Source organism: Cylas formicarius, unplaced genomic scaffold (genome assembly GCF_029955315.1).
Source record: "Cylas formicarius isolate icCylForm1 unplaced genomic scaffold, icCylForm1.1 PGA_scaffold_1__22_contigs__length_36826433, whole genome shotgun sequence".
Taxonomy (NCBI): Eukaryota; Metazoa; Arthropoda; class Insecta; order Coleoptera; family Brentidae; genus Cylas; species Cylas formicarius.
Window position 1 is genome coordinate 29296352 of NW_026844264.1, and position 19756 is coordinate 29316107.

The 19756-nt window shown below is 32.7% G+C and overlaps 2 protein-coding genes across 5 annotated transcripts; both read left to right on the forward strand.

Moving 5' to 3' along the window:
• The first annotated feature begins 113 nt into the window (after positions 1-113).
• Positions 114-5260, forward strand: LOC132696493 (MKRN2 opposite strand protein). 2 transcript variants are annotated; one of them, XM_060661349.1, is made up of 4 exons: positions 114-281; positions 2772-2945; positions 3037-3114; positions 4451-5260. In XM_060661349.1, exons 2-4 carry the CDS (start codon positions 2821-2823, stop codon positions 4860-4862), a joined length of 615 nt encoding a protein of 204 aa, XP_060517332.1. In that variant the 5' UTR covers positions 114-281; positions 2772-2820; the 3' UTR covers positions 4863-5260. The 2 variants fall into 2 exon arrangements, with proteins under 2 accessions (XP_060517332.1, XP_060517331.1); XM_060661348.1 differs by having other exon boundaries at positions 2785-2945.
• Positions 5261-7538: 2278 nt separating this feature from the next.
• On the forward strand, positions 7539-19712 carry LOC132696163 (glycerol-3-phosphate dehydrogenase, mitochondrial). 3 transcript variants are annotated; one of them, XM_060660824.1, is made up of 13 exons: positions 7539-7772; positions 9175-9286; positions 10044-10291; positions 10559-10696; positions 12426-12589; positions 12649-12942; positions 12997-13200; positions 13253-13447; positions 14969-15233; positions 16839-16981; positions 17035-17234; positions 17296-17394; positions 19355-19712. In XM_060660824.1, the coding sequence occupies exons 2-13, from the start codon at positions 9188-9190 to the stop codon at positions 19487-19489; spliced, it is 2184 nt and encodes a 727-aa protein (XP_060516807.1). In that variant the 5' UTR covers positions 7539-7772; positions 9175-9187; the 3' UTR covers positions 19490-19712. The 3 variants fall into 3 exon arrangements, with proteins under 3 accessions (XP_060516807.1, XP_060516806.1, XP_060516808.1); XM_060660823.1 differs by lacking the exon at positions 17296-17394 and adding an exon at positions 17442-17543; XM_060660825.1 differs by lacking the exons at positions 7539-7772; positions 17296-17394 and adding an exon at positions 17442-17543 and having other exon boundaries at positions 9169-9286; positions 10054-10291; positions 19355-19668.
• The last annotated feature ends 44 nt before the right edge of the window (positions 19713-19756 follow it).

A 19756-nucleotide genomic window follows, 5' to 3' on the forward strand; every position in this document is an offset into this window, starting at 1 on the left:
TAGAATAATTATCGAATTTTTAAATAAAATCTTAAATATTCGGAAATACGGCGTTAAAGCGGCAACGCTGTTGAAAAGTACTGTGCCGACATCACTCTTGATGGAAAGTTAATGTTAGTTATATTTTGTTCTTGAAGCGTGGTGAGCTGCGAAAGTCGCTTCAAGCCAAAGAATGCGGTGCCTCATTGTCTCGTTTTTCTGACACAGATTTGAATTCACATTCGATGAATATGAAAGAGGAGTTTCCAGAAAATCTGTGTGGCCAACAACCGCAAATTTAGGTAAGTTGTTTTGTTTTAGTTCCTAATTGCTGTTAGACAATATCAGGTAAGTGTAGTTATACTTCTGTACTCATGAACTTGAGAGTGTATCAGCTAGGGAAGCGGCGGAACCTTGCGAGGGTTAAAGGGTTGCAAATGTAATTTAAACGTCTTTCTGGATAATTAACTCCGTTATAAATTATATTTGTTTATCGTGCGTAAAGTTAATTGCGAGAAGCTTTCATAATTTTGCTTTTAATTGCGATTAACATAGGAGGCAATTAATATACATTACAGTTAAATGGGGCGATACTGTTAAGAAACACATATGCACGAACGACAACTGTTCTAGAATAAAAAAGCGGAAAATAACACTTCAAACTGAACAACCAAAAGTAATAATTATTTTCTCGACGATTATTAAAAAGATGATTGGTAGAAAAAACTTCTCGAAAACTTCGCAAAACACATTAAAGCTTAGTAAGTAGGAAGGGCGTTTGATAATTAATAATTTTGTTTCGAATTATTTATTATTTATGTCCCCTTTTTTAGGACAGTTTGGGATAATTTTTCTTTACTTCACTAGTAAATAATGTTGTTATTTTATTTTTCTGCTACGCAAAATTAAATGGCGGTATGTAAGTATAACTGAATAATAGCAATTTTATAATTTTTAAGTAATTGGCAAAAAATTAAGAATTTCAATTCATCTAGTTGTAGTCTTTAAGACGAGAAATCACATATTGTGATAGAAAGTTATACCGTGTCAAGTTGGATCTGGGTTATACCCAGGCAATACAAAAAACGCTTACGTAGTTCGTATTGTTTATTTTGTTGTTAATCGTTGCCATTATTTTTAAGCAGGGTCGAGACACATAAACCTCGTTTTCGAGCTATTTCGTTGTCTTGAAAAGTCATTCCATCCTGTTTGGTATGCTAGAAATACGTAGCCAAAGTTTGTACATTTGTTCCATTGTTCAATAAAAAAAAATTGAAATTCAACATCAAGCCGGGATTTTATATTCTTCTTTTTTTTTACTCTTCTCGAAAACATGCTTCCCAGTAATGGACATTTTCGCATTTTTTGATCAAAGATAACAATGTGGAACTGCAATGTAGCGTTGTTTGTTCTTATGCGAGTTCACGTAAATATTTTCCTGTATACTTAGTGAGTGTGCTATTTTTCTAGAAATTGATATCGTTGTGGCATATCTAAGAAATCTAAGAAACAAATATTTTATAAAGAAAAGGAAACTTATGAATATAACGCTCATTATTTAATTTACAATAATAACGGGCGTGATGCTGCTTCCTAGTGCTCTTAGTATACTATATATATATATATATATATATATATATATATATATATATATATATATATATATATATATATATATATATATATATATATATATATATATATATATATATATATATATATATACTACGCAATTTACGTACTTACTGTAATTTGACTGATTTTCTTCTAACATAGAGGCTTCCGATAAAGATAAGTTTTAAAAAGTACCTATGAAGTTCCCAAAATTCTATTTACCTTTTATATAATTTACGAGTACATAAATACACTTAAAAATATTATTTTTCTCAGATAATCTAAAAATATATATAAATATTGGGAGTCCTAGACATTTGGACATTTGAAGATCACATGGAATGAAATGGAGTGGCAGGCTTTACAAAAATAAATTCAACAGATTTTTATTTTGGTTTCACTATCTGTAACTCAAACTATAACGCCCATATATCATGATGCAAAATAGATTTTTAAGATATCTTGGATTCAAATCAAATTCAAACATTGAGAATCATAATTATAGTCTTATTCGTTCAAAATTTAAAATTGCTCTTCAGATCAAGAGGTCACTGGCAGATCTGTTAATGCTGTACAGGATTCTAGGCTGTCGGGTTGAGTTCTCTTATATTTTATTCAAAATTATCCTACTAGAACCAAGGCAAAACGTAACCTTTTGGCAGTAAAGTGTGTTTAATATAATTATTCCCTAGATATTGATCATGTGAATGTTTTAAACGTAGAGTAAAAAAAATAAATTTTAGAATAGAAACCTTAAAATGTACTTTCCAATTTGTTATAATTTTGTACTCATTGATTTATAGTTTAAGCGTACCAGCGGTTCTCGTAAGTTTTTTCTTGTTACATGTGTCTTGTTGATTCACCCAAAATGGCAACAAATATATAAATAAATGAAATAATTTAAATGAATTTTTTTCGAAAAGCTAGGTTGGGTTCGTCACTGCATTTAAAAAATATTTTGAATTGTTTGAGTATGCTTCGTGAAGTGCAAATAATATTATAAGAAGTTAATTACTTGACGTTGTTTGCTGTCCCCCTTTTATTTTTTTATTTATTTGTTTTGAAAATTAATTGGCTGACAATTGTTTTTGTAAATATTTATATAAGGCGTAGAACAAATTTTGTAACTCTACAATAATAACTGTATATATTAATTAAAATTGTATCTACAATTATAGTACTAGTCAACAGCGTTACAACGCGCACTTTCCTACTCAGTTTCCAAAGATGGATCCGGGAATAGTGTGCTTTCAGCATTGCGGGTCCAAAGTATTTTGTTTCTCTCTAGCCGAAACCTGCCCAGTCTGCGAGGAATCTTTGGAGCAGGCAAATTTCGAGTTGTTGCCTTTTAGGTAAAGCAATTAAATTTTGTAATCATGATTAATTTGTGCTCTATATTCTTAAATGTTTTGTGACGTAATGTGGGTAAAAATTTCATTCCAGAGTTCCTTACCCGTTTATTAGAGCTTCCCAGTACCCCTGCGCAGTAGTCATCAAACCAACGACAGGCGATTTTTTGAAGTGAGTTCCTGTTTTTTTTTTTGTTTGTAAAATCACGTATATACTATAGGACAGCCACGTAGTGGTTCTCATGGTCAGCACCGGCTATTATACCTACAATTATGAATTGATGGTAACAATTGCATTGACCTCGCCCGGTGAAATAAGTTCTATTGTATTTTTTCTAAATAGCAGGTTTTAAAAAATAAGTGATAATTATTATGACCGCGGACGATGTGCTGAGTGATTTAAAGGTAATTTAATTAACAAACCAGTGAGTAGGAACGATTTGGTTTAATAATTAACGCAACTATATTACAATATTCTGTTTATTCATTCTTTCCATACATTTGAATACTGGACGTTTTTCTAAAACTATGGCAAGCCGCTGAAAAATGTTTGTAATTGTTTCTGTAAAAATGGAACAAATTAAATTCGGCAATCTCGACTGGAGATTCTAAAGAAAAGCTGGTTCTCTAACTGACTGGCTCGTTCGTGGGATGGTAAGTTAATCGAGTGGTACAGTTCTGCCAAAAAATTATTTTTTAGGGATTCTTGCTGCAATTTTAAAGGCAATTTATACAAAACAATCCTTTTTAGACAGTGGCGGAGATTGTCTGTTATATTTTTTGTTTGTTATAATTATAATCGTTAATATTAGTATTGTCTGCATAATACTTTTGAAGAAAATACCATTTTTCACCAAAATTTTTCTTTTTTGTTACGTCATTTGAAAAATTTGATTCCGGTGCAATTTTCTTTTAAATTTAGCTTCTTTTTTCAATTTTGGTTTCACCCTTATATTCGTAATCATTACATCAAATTTTATAAAGTGTTCCTGAACAACATGAAAATAAACAAAATAAAGTACTAACAAAACAACACCGATAAACAACTTCAAACATTCGCAATACGTTTCCTATGATGTTTCGTTGAAATTGGTTTGCTAATACGAAGTTAAGAAGAAAATACTTTTTTAATTAATTAGGTTCGACTGTGCATACTCCAATGAAAAACTAGTGACTAGTAGAAATTGATTAGACCTTTTTGTGTTCAAAATGTATATTGTATATAAATTAACTGTAAAATGTTTATTTGTCGGTTTTAGCCTTTGACTTGAAATTTTCAATCTTTGTTATAGGTCCATAATATAAGTATCGTAATTTTAAATCGATGTAGATAACTGTAGATTCACAGCAATAATTACAAATTTAAATAAGGTATGAGCAAATTGTTTACACTTCAATAGTTATAGTTTTTGGTTGAAAACGAGACCTGATGACTCGCTCATGCGCCTTATCGATGTTGAAGATATTGGCTTGTTTCCGTTAAAGTTAGCAATGTCTATTTTTTCCAGTGACTATCTCAACTCTATGGATCTTCATATAGGCGTGACGACATCGACGGGTACAATTGTCGAGTTTGACAAAAACGGTCTGCGGAAACACCGTTCGAGTCACTGGAACCAGTGTCTTTTGGTGGACCGCGCGGCACCATCCTGGACCGAACATTGGGACAACACCCTGTGGCAGGTCTGCAAACAGAAGTGCTGGAACGCGAAAACCTATAGCGAAGATAAGCACAATTGTTACAGTTTTGTGCTGACTTTTTTAGTTACTCTGGGATATGGGTCGCTTAGCGAAGCGGCTAGAAATAGAACCGTTTTTTGCGAGAAGTATATCGTTCCCAGAACAACAGCCGCAGGAAAGTACATTTCACTGTATAGGAAGCTTAAGGAGTATGGGTTTTACGTGCACAGAAGTAAATAGTGATATTTGGAAACGGTGAAGATGCTACGAAAGCTACCTTGGATCTGAGACATTGGTCAGTCATCCATCATAGTTAAAGTGTTACTGATTTTGGTATATAAAGAATTTAATTTCTTAATTTTGTCATTGGAATTTGAAATATGATTTGAAATATTTGCAAAAAGTTAATTGTTTCTTACAACAAACTTTTTTTTATATTGCTTTCGTCGCATCGGCATTAGTTACTTCAATCAGGGTTTAGTGTAGATATTTTGGGTATTACTATTCACTGTATAAAGAAGCTATTTTTAGATTGTATTTATAAAGAATGTGTCAGTGAGCTTTGTTTTTATACCAAAGGTACATTGTAAGGTGCTTTTTGTATTAATTTAATGTCGTCAATAAAATTTTACTTCCAATTTGTTGAATAGTTTATTTTCTTAGTTTTGTTCAATAGGTGGAACATGAAAATTTGTTTTTTTTTTATGTTTTCTTTTTTATTTAAAAGCATTACTTGAGTATGATATACCTCCTGTCAGGGGCAATCAGCAATAGTGCAGTAAGCAGGAAGAACAACAAAAGAGTTCTTTAAATTTTGCCAGTATCTCTCTGAAAAAAAGAGACATTCTTTATTTATTTCATTTCAACTTTTATTATAAATGTAGCTATGCTGTTTTCTGATTTTAATGATTCATACTGCACATATGCTTTTATAACATATTATAAATGAAACCTTGCTTTTCTCGGGACTAATCCTAGCTACACTTTGAAAAAACAAATGTTGAAGGTCTCTAACGCACGTTGAATTTCGTTTGTATGCCAATTTGGCTGATAAGATTAAACGAATGTCTTCAAAAAACGCCGTGTCACAGAACCTGATCTAATCGTATGGTTGCTGACTTTGGCAATATTCCACATTGACATTACGGCGGCAACGACTATATCGGGAGACAAAAATAAAATAAATTGAAGTATTGTGTGTAACAGCATCAGAGCTGCGATCTAAAAATCACAGCCTTCGTCTTCTAATATGTTGAGCTGGTATTACTCATCAGTGACGGGCACGAAGTTAATGAATGAGGGAAGTCAAGATTTTCAGGTGATCATGACGCAATCGATAGCTACACGCGAGCCGCAAAATGTGGAATCGTGCCAGTGTTGCCAAGTCGGAAATTTGGATTTCCTTTGAATATTTTTGCTGCTGCCTATCCACTTCCATTAAACTTTACAGTTCTTTAATATTCAACTATAAACTGGAGACATTGGTATTTGTATAAAATTTTTGGGCACAAAAAAGAAATAAAATCAAGTCATTTATTTGTGCTCTACGAAAGTAATAAACTACACTTGAGTTTTGCCAAAAAATAAATGAAAATTTTAGGAAATAACCAACAATCCGTTTCGATTAGTTTAAAACAATCGAACGACATTTTTGCATTATAGAGGAAATACTATGTAGATGGTATCTTCTAAGTTAAATAGACAAAATTATAAGGGGAATGCGTGAAGAAAATTGAATGACTTAAAAAATCTTCTTAAAACTAGTATTTTTCTAAAATTCCAAAAATCTCAAAAGTTTCCAAAATTATTTTTGCGATATCTTAATATAAATATAAGAAATATTATATATCTTATATCATATAGTTCAGATGTGGCTTATCATCTAGTCTTTTTCAATAGTTTTTTTTAATTCATTATCAATTTTAATTTTGGAATTATTATTAGTAAGTACTTCAAAAATAATTTCCTAGAAATCCGTGCTTCTGATATGACAAGGGCCACAACAGCGTCTAAAATATGGCGACTTTTTCTTGATCCGACAACACGGGATCACGTTGACTTGCGCTCGTATCCGCGCACGCATAGTCTTAGAATGCACTGTTGCCGAATCTGCCTAAATATAGCTAAATAAATGTAATTAAATTGAACATAAAAAAAAAACGTTTACAATATTATACAAAATTCAAAATGTGAAGAAGATATATTGACCTCCATTTATTCATCATAACGATTAGATTAGATCAATAGAATCAAGGACCCATCTAACACATCTTATATGTAAATATATGCATGTACATACAAAGACAATAATATAACAGCAGTGTCAAAATAAAGTTAACCAAAAAGAACTTTTATTGAGACTAATAGATACATACCGGATGCATTTCTTTTACTTAAGCTTTTTCTTTCTGTTCCATATGATTTTATATGTTTTCAAAATATTATATAAACAGATTGTAGCAAATAGGGATTACTAATTTTATTGTACTGTCAGGAAATTACTTTGTTCTATCTCGTTTAAGTAAGACTCTAAGCACTGTAATAAAAAATCACTATTTTCCGATATAATAATAATGAAAAGTTATTTGTCAAAATGAAGATTTCCGTTTTTTGTATTGAGTTAGTATTTAATATTAACTATATGACGACTTCTGTAACTACTCTGGTGGAATATGTCGTCCTGAACTCTATTAAATGGCATGCTTACTGAACTTTACTAGAGAGTAGTCTAAAAACCTATTAAAAAACTGCCTATTCTATGCCTATCCTATTCAAATGGTGAGCACTTAATGTTGATTATCCAGCAAATATTAAGGGCTAATGTCAGTTCGTAAAAATTTATTAGTTGGTAATTTATTGCCCAGGAAATCAGCATAATCGAACCGACAACGTTGCATTTGGGAATTCATACTGTTACGTCCACGAAACCCTCACATCGCGACGTACGATTTTTTATACGAACGAATATCCCGATTGGTTTTTTACATAACCTCATAATACGAAGTGAAGATGGAATAAAAAAATAGCGATTTGACGGTGGTGCTTATTAAAAAAAAAATTGTCGCCAGTTTCGCTCTATGGCATCGCAAGAAAATTCGGCGTAGTTTCTACGATTTTTGCAATAGCAGAAACGGAATAAATAAATTACACGTAAGTTAAACATTTAAAATTTTGCCATTTACTTACTACTTACTTTCTATTTATGATAATTTAATTACATTTTTAAAAGCAAAATTGTGATCGCTTTTTTAGTGTGTTTTGTAGTAGACGCTTAAAAAATTAATTTTTTGTCGCCTTCACCGAGCCAAAAAAAAATTGGCGGCATTAGATAGAATAGCTGATTGCGACCTTCAACACAATCATTAACACAATCGCACTCGCATTTTTATTATTTCAGCGTGATTTTTATAGTTTTATTAATTTTGGCGGGGTTCTGACTTTTTACTTTCGTTTTATTTATAATTTAAAAATAAATGTCGAATGTGGTCGACTTTGTGCAAGTTCGCTCTCGGCGAATTGCTTTGCATTGATTTTTGTAAAAAGTATTACTTTAATTGGATTAAGTACTGAACATTTAAAAAAAAATCCGGTTGCGTTTTTTTTACTTCTGTGATATTTTCCATTGTAATTTGTAAATCATATCTGAATATAATTTCCCAACGGCTATCGGCTAATAAAACGGTAACTACTAATTTCTTAACGCAGCTCATAGAGGGCGCTTGCTATAAATTTTTACTATAAAATTTTGTTTAAATATCGAATGTAAAATAGGTTCCAAAATCTGCATAAGTCTTCTTGAGTGCTCATGATTTCATTTACATCATAATTTCTGCCAAATATGTAAAAGGTGCAAGATACCATCTTTCCACATTTTGAAATTAGTTTTATATTAAACTCTCCCTGTATTTTTCAAAAGGCTCAAAATTGCCGCTTTATGTACTACAAGCTGTAAAATTTCGAAACATCTTCAAATCGCTTGAGTCAAAAACAAAATATTTAGAGTATTGGTTTTAAATGAATTATTTGCCCGTGTTGATAAAATATTTCTTTTTATTGTTTTATTAATTATTTTATTAGTTTAACCATTTTGGAAAAATAATTTGCTATATATAAACGAAATATAAAATAAAAATGCAAAAAAATATCAGGAAGATTGCAGTTCGTTGCGTTGTTCTACATGAATCATATTTTCCAAAAATTCTATAAAGAAATATACATTTCGTGCACAAACTTTCGTCGACTGTGTTTGTGAATTTTACAGATTAATCTCAAAATCAAAGTCTTCGTTGAAATACGTTTGTACAGTGTGCAGTGAGACCTTATAACTTCCGGATAAGATATATTTGTGTCAATATGTGATATGTATTATATCCATTATCTCATTTTTCTTCAATCACCGTGTATAAGTATAAGCCCGCAACAAACTAAAGTATTTCCAGCAAGCCATTACCAAGGAGATTGCTGAGCTATAGGCATATGACATACGTCGTTGACAATTATCGCATAGATAATTAACGTATAATAAGGACTTTAGCAGGAATCTTTGTTGCAGAGCACGTTAAGAAATGGCGACTAATTTGAGAAGATTGGCAGTTGGTGGTTTGGCTGGTACCATTAGTGCCGGTATTGCCACTTATTTACTATTGAAGGAAAACCGTCAAAATGTAAGTACGCGTTTTTATTTTTACGTCGTTGTACAATATTTCAGTCAATTAAAGTAACAAAAAAATGATAATCTAAATCGCTCTTTTAAAGAAAATTTAAAAAAAATGTATCATTGGAAAAGAAACAAAACGTCTGCATCCAGTAAATTGATTGGTGTTTTACTTAACCCCTTCCTATCAGCATATCTACTTTATTAATATGTCAGCATCAAATTTTGTAAAGGAAAAGTTGTTTTATTTCAAAAGAGCATTTAGACTGAGAATTTCAAAACTGTCTGAACGCTTTATATAAATGATAGTCCGTCTGGAAGACTCTGGATAAGTCCTGTTTTTTGTTAAGATTAGGGTTGTGGAATGGACCGAAAAAATGACTGGGCACTGGACAATTGACCGAAATAAATTTTAAAACACCATGAAATTTATATTTATTTAAGTTGTGCGTTACGTCGCCATCACGTCTTCTAGGAACCAAATAGAGTCGATATTATTATTGGGATTCCCCGAATCGCTAAGTATCGCATTCGATTATTCCTTGAAGGGGGTTATATGTAAATTGGACATCACAAACGCATAATAATTTATTATAAAATACATATTATTATTAAATAATGTTAGACAACACTCTACAATTGCAAGATGTTAAAACATTTTTTGACTAGTCAATTAAAAGTGCTCAATTGATTCTCAACACTAGTTAAGATCGATACTATTAAGGTAACTTGTGTACGCAACTGTGGAAATTTCTCTTCATCTCCAGTGTTTCGCAGTAAATGCGCAGCAGGATTTAACTCGTCGGCCAAGACGAGTTTTGCCGAACAGAGATGAACAAATCAAATCCCTCGAAACCGAGGAATTCGACGTTGTCGTAGTGGGCGGGGGTGCGACGGGTGCCGGATGCGCACTCGATGCCTGTACGCGCGGTTTGAAAACCGCTTTGATAGAAGCTGATGATTTCGCCAGCGGAACTTCCAGCAGAAGTACCAAATTGATCCACGGCGGTGTAAGGTACATCCTCATCAGAGACAAATATCCGGAATCAAGTCGCATTTGAAAAGTTGCAAAAATAATTTATAATTTTTTCAAAAAGTGACTGGATGTCAGATGTCAATTAACGTCCAGTTATAGAACAGTTTGGTTAGTTTAAACCTTAACATATTTAAAAATATAAGGGAATACATTTATCAGAACCTGTAGATTTATAGATTTAAATTTTTCCACGCGAGTGTGAAAATAAAATATGTACAAAAATGTCGGTCAATAATATTTTTACAGGTACCTTCAGAAAGCCATAATGCAACTCGATTACGAACAGTACAGGATGGTGAAAGAGGCGCTGCATGAAAGAGCAGCCATGCTGCACCAGGCTCCACATCTCGCCCACCCTTTACCTATTATGTTACCCGTGTATCAGTAAGTGGCAATTTAAATATATCACGCTTTTATCCGCGTGTGCGACCTTCATTAGCAGTCTAGACTGTTATCGTTCACTCGATATTTCATTTTAACAATTCGCGGAAAACATGTGATGGCAATTTATCAATAGTACAATAGCATATAAAGGATATGTTGCTGGTATCAATGTACTGTCCAGATTAATATTATCCCAAAGAGTGATTTATCCGTGTAAAGCCAATGGCCTTTGCTGTCTTAAAGATTATCATCCACTCGCGTTTAAAACTGTTCATAATGCTCTTTTATTTTCTTTTTTATAGCAGGTTCATTAAATCTTGTGATTAATTAGCGTCGATTTCTTTGAAATGATCTTTTATCATAACAAAACACTAATTAATGACCAATAATAATTTTGTTGTAATAATAATGTTTTGTATATATGTATATATTTTCACGTATTGGTTCACGGATGGAAAAATGTGATGACACTATATTCCGGGATATCATCCGTTCGCTTGCAATCGCATGTTTTCGGAGATTTTTCCGCACGGCTTGTTATTTTGCAAAAATGTACCCAAAAACTAACGGTCGTAGAAAAATATTCGTGTGATTGGGTTTTGTTTTGGTTTATAAAATCATTGCTATTAAACTAATAATTAGGACCACGAAAGCACAAGTTGGACCAATGTTCTTTTTTTAGTTTTTTTGATATTATGTATTAAAATAGTTCTTTGTAGTCCCAAAATCCATAATATTAAGAAACATGTCTTTATAGGATTTTTTTATTTTGGTTTGGATTTTATAGGAAGTAACCAGGTTAATCTTTATTTATAATTTAATTATTAGTTAGTTTAACGTGTAAAGTAATATTATGTATTTACTATGCTATCGAAGCCAATGAAAATTTCACGTTTTCTTCTGATTGTTCTCTTGTGGGGGCTAGGTATTATAAATTTGCCATACTGTATTCAAATTAACAATACGAAGATTTGCGCAGTCAGGTTGTACAGGGTGTTTGTTTATATCTTGCACCATACTTACGGTCAAATCTTGATGAATTGCAAATATATCAATGTGTAGCATAATTTAATTTATTTGAAAAGAATTTTTCTTCCTAATTTTATACATATAAAATTGCTTATCTTTAGTTTAGCCGCTATTCCAATATTCATATTTTAATTTTAAATAAAATCTGTATAAGAACGGATTTCATTAATATTCATTTATTTGCAAAATATCGGCTTGTTCTTCCGCACAATACGCTATAAATGGATCCAGATCTTGGCTATACACATTTGATTTATGGTTTAGTAACTTCACCTAAAATTTAAACTTGAATATTGGAAAAACGTCGATAGGCGAACTTTATATTCTTAAAATCAGGAAGAAAAATTCTTCATATTTATATTTTAAATAATGTAATTTATGTCATTTTGATAGATTTGCACCTCATTTCTTTCTATTTTATAAATACCAAAAGATAATTGATAAAAAACCTTACATGTTTTGTAGTGTATGTTAACTCTTCAAGATCAGGCTACAGGTATAGTACAAAATATAAACAAACATCCTGTACAACTTAATTTTTGTATAGGATTTGTTTTATTTTTCAAAAAAGTATTTTAAATTTATTCGAAGGCTTCTTCTATAATAGACAGTTCTGCAATAGATTTATAAAAAGTGGAACCTGAAAAAATTGAAACAATTGATTTCATCTAGTCGTTTAGGAATGTCTAATTGCTTTCAGATGGTGGCAGGTTCCTTATTACTGGTTTGGAATTAAAATGTATGACGTTGTGGCGGGTTCAAAGACCCTCAAAAGTTCGTACTTTTTGTCAAAAAAGAACGCGTTGGAGTTGTTTCCCATGTTGCGAGGGGATAAACTCGTAGGAGGCATCGTGTATTACGATGGTATGGCATTCAAATCTTTTCAAATTCGCCTGGATATTTGATAATAATATTCCTATTAGGTCAGCAAGATGACGCCAGAATGAACTTAGCTATAGCACTAACCGCGGCCAGGTTGGGCGCTACTGTAGTTAATCACGTCAAAGTCGTTAACTTAATAAAAGAGAAAAAAGACGGCGCAGAAATAATATCTGGGGTGAAGGTGTACGACGAAATGAGCGGCAAAACGTGGTCGGTACCAGCAAGATGCGTCATTAATGCCACCGGGCCTTTTACGGACTCCATTAGAAAAATGGACAAACCCGAAATTAAGAGCATCTGCTCTCCCAGTAGCGGCGTTCATATCACCTTGCCCGGTAAGTGTGATCTTTAAGTATTTTTTTTTCGAAATCGCAATTGTTTTCGTGTAGGCTACTACAGCCCGGAGCAAATGGGTCTGCTGGACCCGTCTACTAGCGATGGGCGAGTGATATTCTTCTTGCCGTGGCAGAAGCACACGATAGCCGGAACTACAGATTTACCTTGCGAAGTTACCCACAATCCAAGGCCAACGGAAGACGAGATATTATTTATTTTGGAGGAAGTTAAAAATTATCTCAATCCAGACGTTGAAGGTAGTCCAAGGAGGGCAACGTAGATCGGTTAGATGCTTACGTCTTGGGTTAGTTCGTAGGGGCGATGTTTTGTCGGCATGGAGCGGTATTCGACCTTTAGTATCAGATCCGAACAAACCAGATACGCAATCCCTAGCTAGAAACCACATCGTGCACGTTAGCGAATCAAAGTTAGTCACCATTGCCGGCGGCAAGTGGACCACGTATAGATCGATGGCCGAAGAAACTATCGATGCCGCTATAAAAAGTGTGTATTAGTTTGTTAATAGTTTTTTTTTTATTTGACGACTTCAAACTTCTATTAATTTCTTAGGAGCGCTTGCTATTATTGCTTTTCTAATTATCAAATTATCATACTAAGAGCGACCTTCGCCGGTGTTCCACTAAGGGCAATGAGAGATGCTATTTTTGAGTTCCAGAGGACGTAATTGTTATCCTGAATTTTTAAATTAAACACCTACAAAAATTTGTAATGTCAATTAAAGTCTGTTCGGCATCCCCTTAATAATAAATTAGAACTTTATTTGGTAATAATTTGTAATAATTAGGATAGTACAGAAGACATTTTTCCAAAAATACACTCTTTTTGAGCGTTAAGTTTAGCTTAGGTTGAGACGCGGTTTTCGCAGGTTTGTTGGGCCGTTATTTGGGTACCTAAAGACTTCCATTTTCGAAAAATGTCAGAAAGTGCCACCTGGCGGTAAGCAGTCGCAATCGCGTCACTCATAACACTATTGATACCTTTAAGACAATATACATACACACACCATCACTTTCCTTGCAGGTATAGAGTAAATGATGCTAAAACAAAAATCATTTGAATTCTTCTCAACTTTACAATAGTATTCACTTTAACTATATAATAAGTTTTTTAAAAAAAATAGATAACAATTGTGGCCTTGTGGCCATTTCAAAAACTTCAAAATAATTTCTAGGACTGTTTCCTTACCTCGTTTATCCCCTAAGGTATACAATTTTAAAGAAAAATAGGTTAAATCCACACAAAATATATTAAACTTTAAAGTTGAATACTTTCTATACTACTCAATTTTGCGTGAATAGAAACCAACTCGTAAATATTATTTGTAGATTATTTTAAATGTGAATATAAAAAATAAAAATGACTTTCTGTGAGATGTGATAATTCTAATCACATTGTTATTCTTATTATTTGCCAAAAACTTTGATTTCAAGGTTGTGGAATATAATATAACAATTTAATATTTCGTGAACCTTTTTTTTCTTTTAGAGTTATGCCTTGCATAAAATTCGTCAAAAATTAACGCAAATTTATCTAAATTTATACCCAGCTCGAATATTAGTATGAAGCATTCATATCCACAATTATAAACAGAATATTCCATTTAAGTACTAACAGGGTTACCGTATTCATGTCATACCTACATAGTTCGATAAAATAAAACTCGAAATTGAATTTTATTTAATTTTTTTTAATATAGTGAATTTCTTTTAATATTCATAAAGTATTACAAATTATTGATGTAATTAAACAAGATTTCATTTGATTAAACTCTGTCATATGCTTTTGGTGTAAAATAAGCTCACCCGTACATTTGAATAAAAAAAATGAAGAAAGAAAGAATGTTATTAAAATGTAGAGGCTGATTTCAAAGTTTTTAGGACTCTACTTCTCCCTTAGCAAAATAAATTATTAGAAAAGGAATAAATATAGGAACCAGTAGCGTTATTTTGATTCTCTTGAAGTTTATATGGCTCATTAATAAGTTAAAAGTCAACATTATTTCAGGTTGTAATTTAGAAAACAGGTGTTCACACGTGACAAGTCAGACGGACGGCCTGCTGTTAGAGGGAGCACACGAATGGACTCCCACCATGTACATTCGCTTGGTGCAGGATTTCGGTCTCGAGTGCGAAGTGGCGCAACATCTAGCGAAGTCCTACGGCGACAGGGCCTTTGCCGTTGCCAAAATGGCGAACCTAACGGGGAAACGGTGGCCAATCATCGGGAAAAAGATTCATCCCGAATTTCCCTATATCGACGCGGAAGTCAGGTTAGCACCAAAACACATTAACATGTTTGTTCTAATTGTTGGAATCTTTGCTGGTTTATCAGTCTGATCGCATTGTTATTTTTGGTGATGGACGTTTATTAGATTCCATTAAATGTTTTCAATAAATTTGGCCATGACTCAGTGGCACTTAGCAAAAGCGAAACGAAGCCTCGCTAATCAACTTTATGACCTGCGAATTTCGCTTTAGTGGTGCTCTTAATTTGGTTTCATCTCAATCCGGCTCGATGAACTTTTAATACGTCCCATTAAAATAACTTGGATCCATAATTAGTTTAGCCTGTGCCGATTTTGCACCTTCATAATTATTATGACCATAAATTTACTCGATCAGAAAGGTTAAATATACGACGGTGATACACATAAAAGCGTTGCCTTTGAGATGTAAAATGAGACAAAATATTTTCTATTTCAAATTCACTTTGACCTCGCAACAATATAAAAAAAATCAATTCACTGACTCATGCTGTGTAATCATCAATTCAAATGTTACCTAAAAAAGTTATAAAAAAGTTGCAGGGCTAAAACTGATTTTTTTTTAACTACGTAATGTGTATTTTGGTATTTTTAGATTAGTTATGACCCAACTAAGCTCAATTTGTAATTAGTAACTTCTTGTTTAATTATTTCCTATTTTCAAGAAAAATAAAACAATTCCTCTCATTGTAGCGTCAGGATCGTTAAGCATCCAAATATACAATTTTTTCCCATTTAACCAATCCTGTATCTTTAATGATTTAAAAGTTACCTTTAAAATTACATCGAAAAAGGGCTCACTCTGTATAACTACACACAATGAACCTTTAATTGCCAACGAATTTTAATGCGTTCGCAGTATCGAATATTAAACCAAAATTATATTGCAAAATGTATATAATTAATTAAGAAGAAAAAAATTAGTTCCATTTTCTATTAATAGTAGATGTGTTGTTTCATTCTTCTTTGGATTTCTATATTCTGACTTTTTTTTATTTTTCTCTTCATTGTATTTTTTTAATTTTTAAATTTTATAGAAGTGTTTAAGAACAATAGTAAGGTCACTTTACATAATTTAATAGGTATAGTAGCACCAGACGTGTATCAACATTTTGTAGGGACGCCAAGTATTACTTTCTTTGTGTCAACTGAAGCATGGTCGGGTTTTAACTTGTTTTTCTCAATTATGTCCCTTCGTGTAACGGAATTACTATGACTTGTATTCCCAGAGATCAAACATCTCATACATAGCACGTATATAAATATACAACTATAACATTTTAAATGAAACAAACAACTAACTAAACTGTTAATCCAAAAATGGTTTAACCCAATAGTTTCGTAGATATATTCAAGCTAATTTGACAAATTACTAAGATTAACTTTTATTTCAGTTTTTTTTTTCAAAAAAGCTCATTATTTAGTAGTATAAATCGAAGAATAAATGAGTGAATCGTCTGATTTGATCATTTTGCATAATGTTCTTGACTTTGTTGTACGCCTCAAATACCGGATATAAAGGCAAAATGGATTTGAAAATAATAATGATTTTCTACAGAATTTGTGTTGTTACATTTTGAAAAAAAAAATTGGGTTTTTTTTAAATTTAAGATACGGCGTTAGAGAATACGCGATGACCGCGATAGACATGATCGCGAGGAGGGTGAGGTTGGCGTTCTTGAACGTTCAAGCCGCGCAGGAAGCTTTACCGGATATAGTGAATATTATGGGGGAGGAGTTAGGGTGGTCCGAAGGTGACCGATATCTCTAATACTTTGACTGTGGAAAACCAGTCTCCTTGTTGCAGCCGAAAAAGAGAAGCAGACCAAATTGGCATCCGAATTTTTGCAAAACGAGATGGGTCAAAACGTGAATCGCGCCAGTCGGGACAAAATTCCAATTAATTTAAGCAAAGAAGAAATCCAGCTTTACATTAAGAGGTTCCAAATCATCGACAAGGACAGAAAGGGCTACGTGTCGATTAACGATATCAGAAGGAGCTTGAAAGTAAGTGTTTAGATATGAAGGGCTCCTTTTTAACCGACACGTTTACACACCGTTTGCTTAGTCCTTAGGGATGAAATTAACTGGCGAAGAGATGCACAACTTACTCTCTGATATAAACGTCACCTATAACGGGCAACTCGAATTGGCCGATTATCTTCAAGTGAGTATCGGTTTCGAATTTCACTGATCGTTTTGTTGTAATTACAGCATCACGGAGAAAAAGAGGTGTCGGGAGAGGAGTTGCACGGCATATTGAAAGAAATCGACACAAACATGAACGGACAAGTAGAGCTCGATGAATATCTACAGGTTTGATTTGATCCAAATAAAAGTTTGTGTTGATACTTAAACGACACACACTCGAATATTACAGTTTTTTTTTTTTAATATTTTGCTTGGTTTTGGCACGGTTAATGTAGTTGCACAATTCATCGGTATGCAATATACATCCCTTTGTGTTTTTTGACTAGAGGTTGTTGATTGTGTGATTATCACTGCAAGGGTTTTGCTGTGATTCTGCGTGTTGATTCGGTGGTAGGGTAGCGTCGATATATCGGGGGAGAGGGGTAAACCGCTAGGCTTTATGCCGATACAAACATACAATATGTAAACTGTCTTGTATGGTCAATAGAGATGGAATGAAATTCCAATGGAAAAATTTTTTCTTTTGATCAACCGTCCTTTTTTTTTGCTGGATTTTCGGAAGGGGTTATAATGCGAGAAAAGGGAAAACATTACCTGAATGTTGGAGATGGGTTTTTATCGCTCTTTGCTAAATGCGACCCTGATCGGTTAAAAGAAAAGTGGGAAATTCCGGAAGGATCCTCCCCATGCGTAAAGAAATGTACAGGGTATGCCAAAATATTAAAGGAGCTCAATTTTCATAAAGTATTTCTTTAGTATTATAATATAATATTAACTTTAAAGAAATTGCTGTAACTTTTTGTTATATAAAATTTGTATATTTCTAAAGTATGCTTTTACGCAGAATTAAATGGTTTCTATATATTTTTAGAGTTAGGATTAGGGTCAAACTGTCATGTAAATTTGGTAGTTGCGACCTCTTAAAGACATTTTCGGACGATCGCGGCAGAACTTAATTAATAGAAGTGATTTTGAGAAGAAACAAGAAATAGTGACTTAAGGGGCCCTTAAAAATAATTCTACAATGTGAATATAATAGTTAAAGCTAACAAAACTAGCAAGAATAACGTTATATGAACTTAAGAAAGAATAAATAAGAACTAAAAGTTCAGATTTTCACGAAATTATATATTATGACATGACAATTGTTTCGACAACACCATTTGATAAAGACACAGTGTTGTCGAAACAATTGTCATGTCATAATATATAATTTCGTGAAAATCTGAACTTTTAGTTCTTGTTTATTTTGATAAATGGATTTTCATCAAGCTAAAATTGGTTTCTTGGCTATTTGGTATTTTAAATTGCTTCTACGTTGCCGAATATATTTCCAAAACATTTGGTTTTTTAACAAATGTCTGCAAAATAAGGTTTTTCCCAAATACATAAAATTAAAAACCAACAACAGAAGTCTATAAAGACATTTGATCAAGACACGGTGTTGTCGAAACAATTGTCATGTCATAATATATAATTTCGTGAAAATCTGAACTTTTAGTTCTTATTCATTTTGATAAATGGATTTTCATCAAGTAAAAGCCACCTCAGTTCAACTTAAGAAAGGCCGCTTTTTTCGTTGATTCTTTGAAATTTTTTTCAATGGTTAAACCTAAAAGATTTCAATTTGGCCACTACTAGCACGCATTTGTTTTTTGTATTACGGTTGCATTGTCCAAAGGTTACTTGATCAAACTTTCAAAATTATCTTCTCCAAGACAACTTTGATTTTTAGATTGATAACAAATTAACTAAAATAATTTAGGGCGGCGGTTTACCCCTCGAATTAGGCATTCTACCTAACTCCAGATTTTTTTTCTTTTAGATGGGCATGTTTGTAATGTAATCCCCGTGGTATTGTATTTATTTTATTGTAATTAAATTTTTGCGCTAGACGGGAACGTTTGGCAAGGAACCACGATGTTTGTCGCTGTGTTGGTCCTTTTTTTAGTTCGAGTTATATCTTGGCTTTTCAGATGATGTCCGCTATCAAATCGGGTCACGTGACGTACTCGAGGTTCGCCAGAATGGCGGAACTGGAGGAGCAAAAGCACGAGAAGGAGATGTTGAAGAAGAAGATATCGGTGGAAAGAAGCGGAGGTGGTCTCTAAAATCTTCGATATTGCGAGTTCTTGTAGATGTGTTTTACTATTGCCCAATTCCTCGTCTTTCAATCGTTGTGACGACTACTAAGAAAATGTGTTCAACATCGATCGAATTAATAAGTGTAGTATACTTCATGTAATTATTTATTTAATTTATTTAAAATCATTAATTTAATTTACTTCAAGATCGTTGAGTTGAAAATTCATTGCTGTTATGTAAATATTAAGCATTAAATCAAACTTTTTTCGAAAAAAAGTCGTTTTTTCAAGTGG